The sequence below is a fragment of the Macrotis lagotis genome, chromosome 3 (genome assembly GCF_037893015.1).
Source record: "Macrotis lagotis isolate mMagLag1 chromosome 3, bilby.v1.9.chrom.fasta, whole genome shotgun sequence".
NCBI lineage: Eukaryota > Metazoa > Chordata > Mammalia > Peramelemorphia > Peramelidae > Macrotis > Macrotis lagotis.
This window is the reverse complement of record NC_133660.1, coordinates 46,373,047-46,393,337: the sequence shown is the minus strand read 5'-3', so window position 1 is coordinate 46,393,337 and position 20,291 is coordinate 46,373,047. Positions and strand designations below refer to the sequence as shown.

Below are 20,291 nucleotides of genomic sequence, written 5' to 3'. Positions count from 1 at the left end.
TATGTCTTGCATACTACAAAATCTGCAGAATTGATATTTATCAATGTATAATTTTAAACTAGCTTCCTCTAATCAATGCAATACTTTCATCAATCTCTCCTCATGTTCTTGTAATGTCTCACAGAATTATTTCATCAAGATACATAAAGACTTCCAGGTTGTTTATGTCTCCAATCACTTTTTCCATTGGCCTTTGGAAATAGTGCCCCCCAAGCTGCTTTAAGGCATGGATTCAGACAAAAATCCAACTAGATGGTTGTAAGAAGCCTTTCTGTTGTTTTCCTCAGACATTGGACTACAATAGTATCCACTACACAAATGAGAACCACTGACTGCCAAGCTGACAATCCAGTACATCTTGAATCCATGGCATGGTGTCCATTTATTTCTTTTGTCCAAACTCTCTTACCTATCCACATTCATATCTTTCCATTGTTCTTTAGGACCACCACTATGAGTGATGAATACCTTCCAATATTAACCAAAATGTCAGCACTGAGAAACACCAATAGCAGCTTTTTCAAAATTCTAGGAGGACACTGCACGCAAGGAGCTGGTAAATTAGTTTTTGAACTCCTTGAAGGCAGGGACTGGTTTTACATTTCTTTGAATCCTCAGGGTTTAGAATAATGCCTAACACATAGTAAGGCAGTTAATAAACACTCCTTGACTTGACTAATTTGATAATCCTTGTAGACTAAACAGAGATTCACATGAGAAAAGAGCCAAGAGGACCAGTGAATATCAATCATCACAGAAGCTCTGCAATCTCTAGTCTGACTCCCGAGGTACTTGACTCTAGAGACTCTCTAGAACCAAATGGAAGCATCCTATCATTTGCGACTGAAACACAGCAAATGGCAGGTGTGTTCTCATTGTTATGTGTAGAATGTGGGATATGCACAAGTTGCCCCCATAGAATTTTGATCTTGCCAATTTCTGACCATTCAGAAAGAGATCTAAGAGGGTTTCTCTATCTGATAGAAGACCTCAAAAAATACCTCAAAGAAATGATGCTAAAAGGGGTGGCTAGGTGGCGTAGTGGATAAAGCACCGGCCCTGGAGTCAGGAGTACCTGGGTTCAAATCCGCTCTCAGACACTTAATAATTACCTAGCCATGTGGCCTTGGGCAAGCCACTTAACCCCATTGCCTTGAAAAATCTAATATATATATATATACACATATGTATATGTATATATATATATATATATATATATGTATATGTATATGTATGTATTGCACAGAAAGGTTTAGGTTAAAGGTAAGGCCATTAATAGTAGGGGAAATGGGGCAACAAAGAGAATTTTTGTAGTCAAACTTAAAAATTCTGACCTACAGAATTGACAGAATATAATGCTTAGAAATATGACTATATTCTTAAAAGCCATTAACTTCATCACAATCTTTAGCATCATTTCTTTTTTCTTTTTGAGTTTTTTGCAAGGCAAATGGGATTAAGTGGCTTGCCCAAGGCCACATGGCTAGGTAATTATTGTCTGAGGTTGGACTTGAACCCAGGTACTCCTGACTCCAAGGCCAGTGCTCTATTCACTGCGCCACCTAGCTGCCATTCTGTGCAATATTCTTAAAATGTACTCATTCTTAAGACTATCTATTCCTAATTTTAGGAGACTTCTGAGATTTTCGGTACAACTTGATTATTAGTTCCTACTTTTTGTAAAGATTGCATATGTGCTAATATCAATATTATTTTTTTTAAATTTTAGAAAGGTTTTAATTATTTTCAGTTTTACAATTTTTCCCCCAATCACACTTCCCTCCCCCCACCCCCACAGAAGGAGGTTTGCTAGTCTTTACATCATCAATATTAAATTATTATTGTAAACCATAAATGTGTATTAACTCAGCAAATAAAACTATAATGAAAATGGTACAAAATGACTTTTTCCATATGCCAACATATAGCAAATAATAACAAATATGGTGAGTATTAAAAACTTGCTTATAAACATAGCACAAAAATAAAATTCAGTAGTGGACAAATCACATAAAACATTTTCATGCCAGCAGCAGGTAGAATATGAAGTCAAGCTAATCTGGATAAGCTCTTTACATTTCCACAAAATAGAAGATAAAAATACTGAAAATAAACTGGGTTTACATGAAATATTCTGTGGGAAACAATGCCTGGATTCAGAATAACAAATTATTTTATTTTATTATTATTTTTATTTATTATCATTTATTTTCTATATTATTTATTATTATTAATTTTCTCATATTATTAATTATTATTTAATTTTATTTTTTTAGGGTTTTTTTTTGCAAGGCAATTGGGGTTAAGTGACTTGCCCAAGCCCACACAGCTAGGTAATTATTAAGTGTCTGGGGCTGGATTTGAACTCAGGTACTCCTGACAAGGTCAGTGTTCTATTCACTGTGCCACCTAGCCGCCCTAAATTATTTTATTTTTCTAATTTTATTATTAATTATACATATGTCATTAATAATAAAATTATAACAACAAAATAAAATAAAATAAAATTAGAAAAAGTTCAACAAAAATCTTAGGGCCAAATGCCTTCACTCAGGCTAAAAAATTTTTACTTCAATATTGCCCTTTAAAAAATTACCTGTTAATAAAGCCACATCAGGACTCTTTCTATTGTACTACATTGCCACTAACAATCTAGCAATATGCAAAAAGTTGCAAAACTAATTTTACTTATTTTTTGGCTTTGCAAGGCAATGGGTACTTGTCCAAGGATACACAGCTAGGCAATTATTGAATGTCAGAGTTCATATTTGAACTCAGATCCTCCTGACTCCAGGGCCAGTGTTTTATCCACTGTGCCACCTAGCTGCCCCTGCAAAAACAATTGATGGAAATAAACCATAGACTTGTTTTATCAAAAATAAAAAGGAAGGGTTGTTCAATAATTTTCATAGTGTCATTATATATAAAATACAAGATTGTAGTGACCCTAATTTCCAAGAAGAGAAGAAAGGTTTAATACTGTCACATTAGTATAATGAATCACTATAATGCATTGAGAATATATAAGAAATACAAAGAAATATAGAAAGACTTCTATGAAACAATTTGAAGAGAAAAAAACAGAAGAGGAAGAATGCCATACACAATGGTTATATGAGTAAAATGAATGATAATGGACAAAGGATCTTGATGGACTTAGACTTAAATGAAACTTATAGACTTAGTAACTGAAAAAGTGTTACTATAATTTATTAATTTAAATATAAATATTAAACCAGTATAGTTACTTGTACTAATCTTCAGTATTGTTTCTAATTAAAATAATTTTTAAAAATCTTGTGTTGACATATCTTAAATGGACTGCAACAGAAATTCTACTTAGATGTCTCATTGTGGAAGGGAGGTAATCATAGATTCTTAAAAACTGGACCAGCAGTGTGCAGATCATGGAGGTTTACTACCAAATGGGAAAAACTTCCAGAACAGGCCCACTGATGGAAAATGTTTGCTTTTCAGGGATCAACCTAGTAAATAAAAAAAAGGCTGTGATAAGAAAGTTGAATAATTTTTTTGGAGGGGAAGGGATATGATAACCAGCCATGGGGGCAGAATATGGGAAAAGAGTTGCTAAACTAAAAATTATATATTAACTCACATCTAGATATATGTCTATTGAATTTCTTATTATAAATTAAATCAGAAGATATAAAGAATTTCCTGCTAAATGAAGGAATGAAGCAAACATTCAGAGAAGCAAAAAATGGAAAGGATAGATTTGATTTTTAGTGTGGCAACAAGAAATGGGAGCCAATTGGTCATCTCACCTTGTTCTGAAGATGATGAATGTTAGGAAACAAAGAGGCCATTTTGAAGATAATGATGAGATTATGTCCCAACATCTACAGAGAATAAAGGAGAGAAATTCTTTGAAGAATTTAAGAAGATCCTCCCAACTAAGTGGACATGACATATGGCTATTGGTGACTTCAGGACTAAAGGCAGGGTAAGCCATACTAGAAAATCTAAGTTGAAGTAAAGAAATTGAAGAGACCAAAGGTCACAGAAGACAGAGGTATGAACATAATGAATGTTTCAAGAAGACTCAGAAAACACCTAATGAACATATTAAAGAACAAAACATCAAACCAAAAAACAAAGGAGATTAGTTCTATCTTAACTGATAAAGTACAACTGGTCAATGACATTTATTTCAGAACCCATTTTCAGCATGCATTTTAGATCATTAGTGTTAACTGGTCTAAATTAGAGCAAGGTAAAAATTGGCTTCAAGTTGGAAGAGTAAAGTAAAAAGTCACTGCATGCTCTTATAGCAACCAAATGTATAAGATGTCAACCCAGAAAAATGAGAAATGGAGAAAAATTGATTCTAACATTGCTATTTCTTAAAGAAAGAACTTTAGAAACTGTATCAGTCACCAGATACACAATATCCTGGCCAGTTAGAAAGACATGGCAACCAAGGACAACACCAGTTTAGATTTTAGCTTCATGTACAAAACATAGAAGGAGAAGAATAAAAGAGATCTCTCAAGTGTCAGGACCTCAACAATGCAATATACTGAAAGGGAAATTGAACCTTAGAGCTCTAGCTAAACAGGGTCATTCTAAAAGAATTGCTCTGATTCCCTCTGTCTCTGTCTCTCTTCTTCATTCTCATCCTCTCCCTACATCTCCCCTTTTTCCTTTTATTTCATGTGACTACTATGATATCCAAACCCATGTTTTGGAAGGTCTAGCAATTGCTGCTTCAGGATTCTATACATGTCAATTCCTCCCTCATATGGAACTTTGCTTACATAGCCCCTTCCCCCCCAAAGAGCTATCTCATTAATTCCTGGAAGTTTTCAGGATTGGCTACATTTGCTAGAAACTTTATCTTGCTAGACCCCATCCTTCCCTATAAACCCCATGGTCCTCAAATGTTTCCTGGTTGGTCAGTTCTATGGGTTTGGTGTTAGCCCACTGTTGTGTCTATTATTATCATTGTGTAGTTTTGTAAGACCCTAGTTTTCCATATGCCAAGGAAGAATGATGAAAGATAAGAAACTAGGAATACCAATACAAAGAAGCATCATTGAACTTGCACATAGTGGTTTTCTCCTCATCCCTTTCTTCTCCTTATTGTTGTGGTTTTATTCCTAGAGTTTTTTTTTTAATTCTCCCACCTTCACTTGTGTGAGTTTAATGTGCAGAATAAAGAACTCTTGCATCACTTACTGGTCTGGCTCCTTTGAGAACCACTTCTAAGTCCTTAAATTTACTGCAACAGAGACAAGTGGGCTAGTGCTTCTTGGTATAAACAAATAGTTTCTGTTAAATGTTGCCATTTCATATTAATAAGTATATTTGACCATACTTTTGTTAATCATCTTCTGGTAATTCTCAAAGTTATTAAAAATATTCACATTTTGGGTTCCATGGAACTCTTCTTGTTTTACAAATGAATAGGATGAGAATTTCTTAGTCAACTGATAAATCCATTCTAATGCTAAATTTGCAATGTAGGGTTCCTGGTATCCTGCCATACTATAAAGGCAAGTCTGTCTAGACAAAAGTATCCAATAAGCAAAAAGCATTCTATCTTTTCTCTTATCCATTCTTGCTATATATTTTTTTCTCTGATCAGGAACAGTTTAATGCTAACTTGGAGGTTAAATTGAGTCACAATGCACAGTTGACAACAGCCATTCTTGTTATATAATCTCATATTACAGAAAATGCACTTCATTTTCTAGGTAGAAAGGTGTGGGAATAATACTTTGAAGAGTGGAGTGGGGAAAAGAACCAATTATTTTGTAGTTCTTGATAAATTAATCCACCAACCATCTGGCGATCTTATATTAGAAAGTTCCGATTCCTGTTGAATAAGAAATAAAATATATAAAAAAAACTATGCAAGGACATGGTAAAACACACAGTTAAAACACACTATTTTTAAAATTATTTTTTTTCTTCTTGGATAAGGGACTTTGAAGTTAGAGCTAAAAGAATTTCTTTCAAGTATTTGATCACTTCTCCTTGTCTCCTGCCCTAGAATATAGATGTTTTCTTATGATAAATCCTGTCAGTTACATTCTAATTATTCCCGTTTTCTTCCCTTTATTTCTCTCCTCCTCCCTCTCCTGTGAAATGCTTTCCCTATATATCCCAGAGTCTCACAGAATGCTAATGATTGACTGGATACTCCAAGGAAACCTGAAATGTTTTAAACCTGAATTTGTTTTAATTCTGTATACTAGGAACCTAAGGCTACTATTTATCAAGAGATAACCTGCCTTAGGATCTAAAAAAAATTGCTTCTGCTCCCAGTTTGACTCACAGTCATTGAACCCCTGTTAATAGGTTCACTTGTCCCAAGAAACTTCATTCATCTTGATTGAGAATTTCTTGTCAGATGTGATTCCCTCTGAGTTAGTAGAGTGATTGGACACTTGCAACATCTAGAGAGTGCATAGAGTAAAATATTTACCTAGATTAATAGCTTTTCAATTCAGTGTCCTCCACCACTTCACTGGGCAATGAGTCATTTTTCCTAAATTTCTTTTGTCTGAAGGAATCTGAATGAGGAAAACATATATAAAGGGTTTAAAAAGAGTGACAATTTAGCTGTTTGTAGGTTCAGGCTATACAGAAAAGACATTTTTTTCCTTGGCATTATCTTAGCCATAAATCATTGACCAAGGCTGGTCAATTTAGGCAGCTGAGCCTACTTCCCAAAATTCCTTTCGGGGAAGATAGAGTTTCTGATGCAAGAACCTTGTGCCCCAATGGGAGGGAGGCTTTTTGGTTAGGCAAACATCATGCTCCTTGACATTAAGGAAAATCCTTCCTCAGTGATTAACAGAAGAAGCCATTTGGTTGAGTTACAAGAATTATGAATGATGGCTAGTGATGGCATGAGTAAGTGTATAACCTCAACCCTATGTTGAGGCAAAACTTGTAAAAACCTATAAAGAGACGTATTAATAGCTCTCTTTGTGGTGAGTCCCTGGCAATGATTCTTGAGAATAAGTTAGAAACTTTGATATATTTATTGTGTGGCAAACCCTACTCTGTATTTTAGTGACCACTCTAGATTGTGCTCCGTGGATATCCACAGTCTAGTCTATGCATGGCCTAGGGCAGATGGTGAGTGAATAAAGCTATCATAGCTCAAGATCACCTCTTGCTTAGATATTTTTCTTTCCTTAGAAACTCACTCTGAAAAGAGACTCTAGAACCATAGTAAAAGAATCTATACCCTGAGACTTAAGAGAAAATGAGTAATGCTTGTTTATGTTTATTTGTTTGATGTAACATAGAGTATATGTGCCATCATTGTTTGTATTCTGTATCCTCATTCAACTGACCTTGTTCCTGTGATCTGATCAGTCAAAAAAAAGAAGCATGAAAGGAGAGGGAAGGTTTTTTGAAGAAAGCTTCCAAAGCAGATAATCTCAGCTCTATCTTCCTAATTTTGATCAAACTGGAAATGGGGAGAGAGAGAGAGAGAGAGAGAGAGAAGACAGGCACATGCATATGTATGTGTCCACATATACACATATCCAAACACACAGCCACACAGACAGAGAAGGGATTTCTTTCCTCATATGAAGAAATTTATGGCATGGCAAACTAAAGAGAAACTAAATTTAGTGACTGAAATCTGTTTAATGTATATTTCCAAAATATGATGGGATTGTGCTTTGAATGTGCTGAAATATTTAGTTACAAGTAAGGATTTTATGGAATTTGAATGAAAAAGGACTCAGACCTCTCCCCCACCCCCACTCCCCAATTAATATACTCTTTCCTTCCCTGAAAAGCGAAAGATTTATCACTTTAGTACAATGGAAGGCAGTTTTACTAATTAGAGAATGTTCTGTCATTAAGGAGAATGAAAGTTTAAAATTGTTGTCTCCCCCGATTCCAAAAGTAGAGGAAAACAAACAGAAACAGGGGCCATTTTTCAGTTTGAAGACTAGAACCGTATCTGGTCCTGAAGCTGTAAACTCTTCTCTGATGATTGGAAAGAAAGTGGCTGTTAAAATAGCAAATAATTTGTGACTAAGCAAAATTTCATTTTAGAAGACTATTTTACCTTATTACTTTCATCTTCTATGAATGATTTAGTAGAATGTAATTGTCTAGGTAAACTGAAAGCAAAACCTAAAAGGTGTTAAAATGGGCTATGCAATTCGAAATTTTAAAGTAAGAAAACAAATTAGAAGCATTCTTTTTTGTGTAATGAGAAGAGCTTTCTGAGATTTCAGCTCTGATCAGTGAAAAGCAAAGTTTTCAGGGAATTGGAGATACATTAGAAAAGTGTGCTAAATATGTGAAGGAGAGATCCAATGAAGAAAAGAGAATCTAATTCTGAAGTTGGATTTGGACATGATTTGAAAGCATAGAGATTCTGGATTCAGTGGGTAGAAGTATTTGAAAGAAAGTGAAATACTTATTAATCTACGAAGAGGTTCAACTCTGTGATTTTCAGGGTTTTGGTTAAGAAAAGAGTAGAAGGTGGAGACCAATTGCACTAATACCGCAAGAATGGACAGGAACCTCAGTTAGAATGCAATGAGAGGTTTATGAAGTTGCTCTAGAGGGTAAGGTGTTTTAAAAATAGAACTCAATTTTGACTCCTCAATAGGAGGAATGTATAGAACCAGTACAATACAAAATCATTATCTTTGCCAGCTGTTAGAATGGGGCACGTGCCAAAGCCCAGGATTTAGGAAACTATTGCAGAACTATTAAAGAAGTTTTAGACCTATTTGAGATGAAGTAAATAGAAAGATTTCCACACTAGTGAACACCACTTGGAGAACTGTGTGTTTCTTTCTCAGGATTTTGGAATTAATTTTGATTTTTCTTATGACCTCCAAGCCTGGTTTGATAGTTTCTCGTATTCTTGTGGATATGGAAGATCTGTATCAATTGCTATCCCTCTAGAAATGTGAGCTATTATTATTTCAGAGAGGATTTATGGTATCGAGAATTAACTAGTTTCAGGAAGTGACTAAGAGTTGGTTCAACTCCCACTTTTAACATGCTGGTTGTGTGACCCTGAGCCAGTCAAATGACATCTCATCATCCCAAGCAAATTTCTAAGAACCTAAGTTACAGATGTGATGTTCAGTTTTCAAGATTTTTAGGGTAAGATTTTGAGTTCCACATTTTTCTCTCTCCCTCTCTGCCTTCTGCTCTCCCCAAGACAGTGAGCAATCTGATATAAGTAATGCATGTACAATCTGGTTAAACCCTGATGCTGAATTACATTGCTGGGGGAGAGAGATGCTATTGCAAGGCAGTCCCCAGTCTGGTCAAAAATATTTGTTTATTTTATTAGGAATCATTTTAATCATTCATCATTTCTCATTGGAGGATAGTTTCCATATATATATATATATACATATATGTATATATATGTATATATATATATATATATATATATATATATATATATATATACACATATATATTAGCATTTCTCCCTGAATCGTGGTCTTCAGGTTTAGGCTAGCGAGGATACTTGGGATTGCAGATTTAGTCATGTTTGTGTTCATTTTCTTAGCACAGGTGCAGCAGTGAATAGCAGTGAGAGCCTCCCTCCATCCTCTTCTGTCAACGACATCTCCTCCATGTCCACTGACCAGACCCTGGCATCTGACACTGACAGTAGCTTGGAGACCTCGGCAGGACCACTTGGTTGTTGCAGGTGACTAGCCGCCTGCCTGCGAAACCCAGAGTTCTTCAGAAGATGAGGAAACTGAAAAGATGCACAACCGTGCGTGTGGGATGTGATAATTAAGAGAAAAAAAGGGAAGGAAGAGAACAAAATCTAAAATTGAAAACAATCTTTCAGCTTGCTTCTTCTGCAGAGTTATGTATTGCAACTCCGCCCAAGTGTATATTTAACTTCTAATTGCTCTGCTTTCTTCTTCTTCTTCTTCTTCTTCTTCTTCTTCTTCTTCTTCTTCTTCTTCTTCTTCTTCTTCTCCTTCTCCTCCTCCTCCTCTTCCTCCTCCTCCTCCTCCTCCTCCTCCTCCTCCTCCTCCTCCTTCTCCTTCTCCTTCTCCTTCTTCTTCTTCTTCTTCTTCTTCTTCTTCTTCTTCTTCTTCTTCTTCTTCTTCCAGTGATGCTTATTGCAGAAAACAACACACACACACACACAATTAAAGAAGCCTTTTCCCATAAAGTATACATGAATGGCTACCAAACCAGCAACCTACGCCCACCCTCTCACTGGCATGGCAAGGTGTTCAGTGACCCCTGCATGTGTCTGTCTTGTATCTACCTGCTCCTTTGGCCCTAGTCAGACGGATGTAGATACAGATCCACATGGGTCTCTATACATACAGCACGACCTTTACATAGAGATGATTTAGTGTCCTCAGTGCTGTCTGGCTACAGTACGTACTGTGTTACTCAGTGGTCCATTTCATGTGAACTCTTACTATGACATAAACCCATCTGTAATATCTTGCCAGCATATAAGCTGTTTAGTTTGTTAATTAAGTTGTATGTCTTATAAGAAGCTTTGTAAAAGGGAAAAAAATTGTGAGTGAGCACTCTCAGATACTTGAAGATAATGTAGCATCCAAATTTGAGCTGATTAAAATGTTATCTGTATACCAGTTTGTAGAGAGGATATATATGTATGTGATGGCGTTTTATAGGGGGAACAATGCAATGGAGGTGTGAATATGGACCACGTGTGCAAGCGTCATGGAGGGCAAGCATCCTAGAGAGAAGCTGAGGTAGGGGATAGGTCTACATCTTAGAGTATGAGCCTCTCAGATAGGCAGGACTCGTGAGAGGACATTTCCTAGTGGTTAGTATCTACTGACTCATGTGTAATAGACAGCTACTATTGAATTGTGATCATCAATGCATGCATGTTGGCAGCGACACTCTGTCCATGTAAAAAAAGAAAATAGTGGGTCTTTCATGGCACTGCATTGTAGAAAGTTCACTATTGTCAACATAGACCCTTTTCTTAATTACTTCGGATCTTCTCTATTTTGTGATCCGTGATTGAACTGCTGTCCCTATCCGGTCAGTGATGGACCAAGACAGGATTTCTAATTTTATCAAAAACAACAAATAATCCTTGTCCCTTTGAGAGTGACAAATTAAGGTTAAAATCTGAGAGATGCAGCATGACCCTACAGGTGCGCATGATAGCTCCCACAAAGACATAAGTGATTCTCCATGATCTATTTTGTGATCTTCCCCTTTTTTTGAACAGTTTTTATAATCTTGATCTATCAATCTAATAATGAAAGGCACAGTTAGTTGTGAATTTTTTTGTAATAAGGATAAACTTGTCTGTATTAACTTAGCAAAAAAGTGATAGCTGCAAAATAGCTATAGCAATATAAGTCCCTTTTAAAAGCCATGAAGTATCAGTGTCAGTGTTAAGCAACATCACCTTACATTAAATGTGTTTTGTAAAAAGTATTTAGAGGGACTCTGCAGAGTTTATTGAATGTCATGAAGGCAATAACAGTGAGGACTTCTTAGCAATAATAGGGACCAGTTATTCATGTAGGTAAGGTAGTCAATCACCAGTTACTCTGCACTTCAGCTTGTTTGGTGCTCATTCGGATGGTGATCTTTCACTGGAAGAAGTTATAAACTCTTGAAATAACCAAAAGACAGATTAGTTAGGGTGACTTCCAAAAGCAATCATTTTAAGAAATGGAAAAACAATAGGAAAAGAGAGAATCCACAAAACTGCCTTAAAAACAAAGAGGGATAAGGAAGCTATCATTTTTTCTTAAGCAATAGTCAACAGGGGAGTCCTTGCCCTTGAAAAAAGTAACTGCCACCGGGGCCTAACATGGCATGTAAGAACAAATGACTAGGCTACAACCTTTCCTGCAGATTCAAAATGGATTCAGAGATATCTGTTATTGTCATTCTGTTTGTACATCAAATATTTCTCCCGATCAACTCTGCAATTCCTGCTTTTCTTTCCTTTCCTCATTCCTCCATTTTCCCTCTTTTCAACCCATTTCCATATTTAATACCCATGAGTTACGCATCCCAATTCTCTTACCCGTACTTTTCTTTCATGAGATTCAACGTGAAGACTACAAACAGCTTTGGGAAGGGGAAGTAAGTCTCCTGAGAGACATCCTTAGGCAATTCACAGTAGACCACTCAGGGAAGTGTTGACCTTCTTTATACAAAACTATGATCATCTCTCCTGGAGTGCAAAAGTGATGATTTTTTTTTCACTCAGGTTAAAAACAAGGTAGAACAAGAGTTTGCCCTTTCCTCTTCTAGTGCTCCCTACACCTCTAGGGCCCAACAGACTTCTCCTGGTTTGAAGCACTTTGAAGTTGCTAGCTTCTATACCCTCTCCTCTGTGGAAACATGAGTTGGAGGTGTTTGTAAGGTTGAAGCTACTTTGGGGGGTTACCTCTAGATAATTCAGGTTAGATAATGTGGCCGTGACAGAATTAGAAATCTTGCTTCTCTCCCATCTGACCATCATTTGTTTCCATCTATTCCAGGATCACCAAGATGTAATTTATTTTTATTCAGCGATTTGTGAGAAGATATTCTATTTCATACTTTACCAAATTCTCTAAGAAGCATTACTTCCCTTTTGCATATACCATTACTCCAAAAGGAAGCTGTTCTCTTTTTCCTGACACACTCGTTGGTCCTAATGATATCAGACCACCTGAATGTATAACCAGAGAAGAAGGTCATGGCTGTGATAGAGGTCTCTAGCCTTGGAGCCTACAGCTGGCACAATGAAGAAAAAAAAACAGCCTTCTTCTGGTGCCTTTAGAGGAATTTGTTTCTTTATCTCATTATGAAGTGGAATCTTACCTAGAATATTGCCAATACTTCCTGGGAGAGAGAAATAAATGTAAATTCATAGGGAAGAGTTAAATTTTCATGATTGTCTGGTATACCCACTGCTTTAATAACTTTGGGGGGAATGTTATGCTCCTTTACCATATGTAGCATCGCGCTAATATTTATGGGGTGAATCTTTGGCCTTTCATCACTATTTCCCATTGTAGAAAAATGAGCCTATAATATTTATTAACTCTGCATCTTCAAGAAAATCTGATGGCTGAACTTGTCGGATACTCTTCATTGTGTGAAGAGAAAGAACATGGCCAACCTCCATTAGGCAAAGAATGACCAGATATAAACTAGACCATTTATTTGAATATTTAGCCCACTTGTTATTGTCAGAAGTAGAAATATTTTAGTTCAGGCTATGAATGTTACCTTTACATCTGATAAAATCAGAAAATGGCCCTGTGTATATGAAATGCATGTATCCTATTTTGGCCTGTCAGGGAAAAACCTGGTTGTAAGTACTTCTTATTTTATTTTGTGGGGTCAAATTTAAATATGAATTACAATAGCTAAACACAGTTAAAAACTGTTTTAACCTCTTAAAAATGGAAGTTGAAAGGAGTTGAACTTTTTGATAGATAGGAATATTGTTTGCTCTTTCTGGAAAGGACATTTTTCTCCATTCCAAGGATCAATTCAGATTGCACACACCAGTGGGGTTTTTTTTGGTTCTGGTTATGTGGGGTCTGAACAAAAAGAAAACTTCCCACTTACCCCACTATACTTTTGAGTTCATCTAGCCCTCTGATGGCCTCCCACTGAGCAGGTGAAATACTTTCTGGAAAAGAAGATATTTACAATGTAAATAGTTGTTTTGATTTTCTTTCCTGTAATTAAAATGTAAAAATACACTGTTTCCTTTGAAGCCAAGTCAGATCACTTGTAGTCTAAACTTGTTTGATCTGGGTTCATTTCCTTGGCCAATCATGTCAAATGAAAGTCCTCAATTTACACATAGACTACTGTATATTTAACCTATCGGGTACATGGGACTTATGGTCAGTATATACTAATAATAACAACATTTTCACCTTATCATATCCATATAATTATAAGACCCATTTTGAACCTGCCTGTAATGCTATCCAATTGGATTTAAAAGTACATTAATAATGATTGAGAACTCTCATGCAGTGGTGTTAGGGGAGGAAATATTTTAAACAAATATTAATTTCAATGTTGGAAATAAGAGAATATATTTGCAAGGTCTATATTATGAGAGCTTGTTACTGTAGACAACATGGGGATAAAAAAGAAATTCATGTTGATGAAGGATTTTTGTATTCTGTTGACTCTTTTTAAATATCTGTGGGTAGCACATGAGACCACGGGGGACTTGGGTTTCTTCAGTTCTTTGTTTTTTTGAGGTAAAAGTCAGGAGGAATTAGTTTCTTCTTGATATCAGAACAAAACCCAATGGCTTTCTAGACTTGTCTTGTGGAGATTTTTGTCTTCTTTTCCAATATTTTTCATGTTAAGACTAGCTCTGAAATTGGTCAGTTTGCTTCATTCCTGTAGCCAATGTTGACCATTTGAATTGTACCAGTCAATGTTCCCAGGAGGGAAATGACCAAGGACAAGATGAATGAATGACTGAGCAGGAGGAAAGGGCTTTAAACATGTGAATCAGATCTTACACAAATAGATGCCTTTCACTGTTGAGACATAGAAATATTTAAATACTTCGGGCTTTTTTTCCCTTCTTGATATAACCCTTCCTCAGCAGACAATTGGAGAACCACACTCATCATGGGAACCATGACCTCAGACAGACCCCATTCTCTTCCTGTCCTAAGTAGGGGGCAAGAAGGTCTTGAGACCAAAACTTTGGGACTTTTTGGCTAGGTCAACAGCAGAAGAGCTCCAGGTTGAGGGACACTCAGAAAGAGGATCAACTATGGGTGAGGGGCTGCTATGGTCAGAGTCTGCTTCTAAGAACCCAATGCTATTGGGTGGGCCAAATTCATCCTCTTTTCTTGAAGGCTGTTTATAACTTCTAGTTTAGTTTGGATCCTTTAAAACGTGTCGCCCTTGAAATAAAACTGTGATGGAGCATAGTTTTAAAGAATAGAGAAACTTGGGAATAAATGCTAACCGCCTGCTTGTGGAGGTGGAGGCAGAGGGGGAGGTGTGAATGAGAAGTACTTTTCCTTGTTTTCTTCCATCTCTCTCAGAGAAACAGTTCAATCCCATCCCCACTGAGTACTTTGAGTGGGTTGAGCCACAAGCCTGGGAAGCTCAAGCCCCATCCACATTCCATTGTCAGCCTCTTCAGATTCGATTCAGAGCCCCCCCCCCCCATCTCCCCTGAGCCTTTCTTCCTCCTACCGCCTCCTTTCCCCATATCCTTCATCATGCTCTGATCCACCAGGAACCTTTTCTGTTGCAGACTGGGATAGTTTCACCCACGCCCAAGATAAAGAGAACACATTAGCATCTGAGGCCATGATTCCCATAATTCATCAATTCCCTAGCCCTCAAGTCAGTCAGAACAGCCAATTACAGAAATAAGACATTTATATCAGAATATATTCTCCTTTTATGTCTGCAAAGGAATAGAACTTCCTCCTCATCTCTTTCTGGGAGGCAACATGGAAGTGAAATATAAAATCAATACTGAAAAAAGTTATTCATAGCTTTTAATGAGGAAGGAAGATGTTAAGTGGGTGGAATGGTAATAATTTTCATCAATGATAATCTTAGCAATGATTAACTACCAGAATGATTTATGTCATTCAGAAGAAAGAAAAAAAGTACAGGCACCAACTTGAAAAAGTCACATTTTTCCCAAACAGTCAATCTGTGCTCCCCAAAGGTATTTGTGAATAAAATAAATATAATTCTATGATTTGGTGTCAAAGTTACATTTCTTAGAGTAAAACAAAAACAAAATCACTGTTTTGATAAACCTAATGGATAAGTTTTCACATTCAATTTTGCTTTTTTCTTCACTTATTGAAGAGAATGATTTCTTTTCCCTGGCACAACTTATATTCTAACTTGATTGGTAGGTTTCTATTGCCTTAAGAAAATTAAAAGTCCTAGGAAAGGAAGCAGTTAAAGCTAAGAAGAATTGGAGGAATGTACCAATGGTGATAGAAGGTGGGGGCCACAGAAGTACCTGGTTTCTAATCCTGCCTCTGACACCTGTGTGATGTTGGCAGAGCTATTTTATGGGCCTCAGCCTTTCTAAATGAGGGAGCTGGGTGAGATATCTGACATCCCTTCGAGGTCTACACTTATGTCTTCCTCTATGATCATATGAATTCCCTTTTCAGGTTGGTGAAAATTTAGCCAGAATATTGTCTGACTGCTTGGTGTTCTCTGAGGGTTATTTAATGAATAAAGTAAAAAGTGACTCGGGGACTCCAGAGCTGGAGGAACAACCGCTAGAGAAATAGAATTCTCCTTGAAATGAAACTTAGTCTAATATATAAGCCTACTTTTACTTAGTACAAAAGATGCATTCCTGAAAAATTGTATGTAAATCAGTTTTTAACAAATAAATCTAATTTAATATTCACAGAGGTAACTGAATTATTTTGGAAAGTGAATAACCACTTAATTTCTTTGAATTCAGTAAATCTGGTTTTTCATATATTGGAATTGCCTAATTATAGGTTGTGTTGGTTTTAAGGCCTGTGGTGGTCCATGATCTTAAGGCACCATTTGAGACTGGTTCTATAAGACCTTCAATTAACCACAGAGTGTGCAATTTAAAAAAAAATCATTATAAATCAAACAGCAGAAGTAGAAATGGACTTGGAAATTAGATACAGCTTTAATCCCCATCCTCTTGTAGCTGTGACAAAGGATTTTACAGTACAATCTATGAGGAATGAAGAGATTGAAGTAGTTGACCTCTGGCTCTAAGATTCTTATTTTTTTCTTCATCTAGTCTGTCTTTTTATTTAAAAATTAATAATCTCCCAAAGTTCTTTTTTTTTCTCAGTAAGAGCTTCCACTCTTAATAAACGCTAATAAAAGGGAGTCCTATATATTATTTGCTTTCTAATTGCCACTTACTATTCAGTTTATTTTTCAGAAGGATGCCTGCAGGAAAGTCGAGGCAATGGAGAATAGTGCAGAAAAGTTATTTCAAAAAGATCTTACTAAATGGTAGCTGGTTGAGTTATCTTTTAGAATTTTATTTTGTCCAGACTTATGATTTACTTAATCAGTGTAGGGACTCTTGGATAAGAAATTCCTAAGAGTCATGCACATCTTCAATGGTTGTGAAATTTAGGGTCTCAGAAAAAAGTTTCCTGAGAAACTGAGTAGTTACTTGCCCATAGCCAGTATGTGTTAGAAGCAAGACTTGCACCCAGTTTGTACTAGCTCAAACTAAGCACTTAATAAATTCTATCTATCTATGTATCTATGTATCTATCTCTCTATCTCTCTATCTATTTATCTATCTATCATCTATCTATATTTAGACCTTGAAGCCAGCTCTCCATCCATTATGTCATGATCCTGTTGCCTCTTTTAGGAAATAATTATGTTTCAAGTATCCATGTTCTTGGCTCCACCTGGTTCTAAACAAGAAGGAGAAAAGGAGGAGGTAGGGCTGATGAAATGGGGGGGTGGAATTCAGCAATCCAAATGACAAAAAATACAAGAGGGGCTTATCTGTCACTCAGTCTCTAGTTTTTCCAAGATAGAAATTTAGAACTACATATGTAGACTTTTTATCTTTGAAAAGTATGTTAAATAGAAGCATTTGCATTTCATTCATTTGTTATTTTATCATTTATTTGAATCAATAATGTGAATGGAATGAGTAAATTCTCAGTAATTCTTTTTAAAACAATGACATTTAATTCCAAGAAATCTGCCATTTTCAAATCTCCCCCCCTCTTTTTTAGGAATATAAGCATGTCCACATTATCAACACATTCATCAAACCCTCGAATGTTTGCCATGACCCTCTAGATAATGAAATAATTTCTATAATTTCAAATAAACAGTATGAATGTTTTCATTACTCCATGATTTGAAATTTGTTTTGATACTTATTTGCATTTCTCTGTTGACCAGAAGAATTTAAATACTGGAAAATGAGCTGAATTTTAGTTTGGGGTAGGGAGGAGGCTGCACGAGCTCCTAACCAGGCCTTGTTTTTCAATGATTAATATGAAGACAGATAAATTGATAATTAACTTATGATATTATGAAATGGGATCAGGTGTCCCGTACTTTGACTCACCAGGAAAGATCACGAATGGCAGTAGGAAATTGGGCAACAATCCCATTTTATTAAGCACCATGGCCGTGAGGGCAAGCAGTATAGAATAGTGAGACAATGCAGTGAAATGCCAGGGGAGATAGAGAGGCAGCAGAGGCTAGAGTTCAGAGGATGGGGTGCTGAAAGAAGGCAGATCGCATGGGGAAGTAGATGAGGGCAGAATATCACATAACCATGGTTTAGAGTCTTCCACCCAATGGACCCTATAGAGATAGAAAAAGGCTAGGGGTCTTTCTTTTATAAGACCTCATTTTTATAGTTTCTTGGGGGAAACAGACCAACTATTCAATAACATATCTAAATCACCTCAAATTTATCAATAAAACTTCACAAAGTTATTTGTACCTATTTGATGTTTTGCTGGCCTGGAACTGGGGAGGTCTGGAATTTATCTAAACTTTACCTATTTAAGGACCAGAAATCTTGACAATAGTACCTAGATGTCCCTTGATTCAACACATATAATCAGATGTGAATTTTGGTTAATATGATTCACTTCTCTATATTATGCTCTTTTGAGCTTAAGGGCAGTTTATATATGATTTTGCAATGTTTTCCTGCAATTATCCCCTTTATACTTGCTATTTATATTTATTTACTATGCTGACCAGAAGGTGGGGAAAGGGAAGAGGAAAGAGGAGGGTGCTCAGGGGTACAAGATGCGATTTTAACTTAACACTCTTCTGAACTCTGCCACTACTCTCTTTTTACCTTGATTCAGTAAGTTAGGGAGAGGGGTAGGGATAGGATCTGAGATTTCATTGGTATAAGAGATGTCCAGATAAGGAACCACCTCTTCCCACCAATGTAGATGAGTACCTTCTCTAACTTAATCTAAGATGTCAGAAGAAGGACTTGAACTCAGACCTTCCTGGCTATCTATCTTCTGCCCTGTTGCCTCTTTAGTAAAAGCAGAAACTAAATATCATCTAACAGAACATTTATTTGTTTACCATTACCTTTAATATCAACTAATGGTACAATCCAGATTTGGGGTAAATCCCTGTAGTGTTGTGGAGATATAATTAGATTTGGAGAGAGAAGACCCAAGTTTGAACCCCAACATTGTTGCTTTCAACTTAGGTGTCCTTTGGAAAGGTCACATAACCTACCTGTCTCTTAGTTTATTCATCTGTAAAATAAGGTGAAGTTTAATTAGGTGTTTTTGAAGGTAACATCCTGGAGAGTTTCTCAAGACTTGTAGAGTTTCATCAATACTTCGAGACCTAGGAACCAGATCTTTTGCAATTCTTGGGTGCCTCCTTTTCCAAACAAAAGCATCATTATGGTTAGACAAGTTTTAAAGGGTGTATTAATGACAAAGTTTATTCAGTACCTGTTTATCATGGTGATGATGATGATGATGATGATGATGTCAATATCTAAAATTTCTGGTTTTTTGCTAAAATCAATTTTATGCTTCCACTTATATGAAATTATTAGTGAGTTAACATATGTAAAGCATTTTGCAAACCTCAAAATACTATATAAATACTAGCTATTATTATTAGCTAGCTAACTAAAATAGTCTGGGTGATGGAAGAGAGGGGAAAGAAAACACTTCTGGGTAAGAAGCCCAGCTCTTATACATGTATTCCATCAAAGACCTATCATAGGCTAAATAATGATCCAGATATCCTAATTCAAATTACAATAGTTTTTTTTATCCAACTCAAGATTTCACAAAAAAGCCAGAAACCTTCAAATAACAGGGAAAAGAATCTTCTATAAAAACTATAGATAAAATAATCTAGAAACCTGACAGTGTTGAACAGAGATGTTCCAGAAATACTTAAAACCTCCAATACTCTATACCCTAGGGCAGGAAGAGTAGAAGATACAGACAAGCAAACTCCAAAGTGGTTGGAAACCATCAGTGAGATGACTATGGACTCAGACCAGGAGTCAAAAAGTACCCAAATAAGGACAGACATGTAAACATTAGAAGTTCTAGAGATTTTGAAAGACTATTAAAAAAAGAAAGACTATAGCAGGGAACTGTTAGAAGGAACTGAAGATAACAGATGTTTGAATCTTGACAGTCCAATAGGACCCAAAATCTATCTATCAGATGAGCTCAGTCACATCAGGAGAAGTGTAAGCCTAAATAAGAGCTCAGGTAATTGAACTCAGAGATAAAGAAAGAGGACAGAAAGGGATAAAGGTAGGTCTATGACCAAGTTGTAGT

At 36.2% G+C, this 20,291-nt stretch overlaps 1 protein-coding gene across 6 annotated transcripts in view; it reads left to right on the top strand.

The window, feature by feature from the left end:
* Positions 1 to 15,664, top strand: part of MAPK10 (mitogen-activated protein kinase 10) — a 184,695-nt gene extending 169,031 nt beyond the window's left edge. For 5 of the 6 annotated variants that reach the window (XM_074228604.1, XM_074228605.1, XM_074228602.1 and 2 more), the window contains 2 exons: positions 9,544 to 9,682; positions 12,489 to 15,664. In XM_074228604.1, coding sequence (XP_074084705.1) covers positions 9,544 to 9,682; positions 12,489 to 12,504 — 155 coding nt within the window. In that variant the 3' untranslated portion in view covers positions 12,505 to 15,664. Of the gene's footprint in view, positions 1 to 9,538; positions 9,683 to 12,488 lie in introns of those variants that run through there. The other variant, XM_074228607.1, reaches the window with a different exon arrangement.
* The last annotated feature ends 4,627 nt before the right edge of the window (positions 15,665 to 20,291 follow it).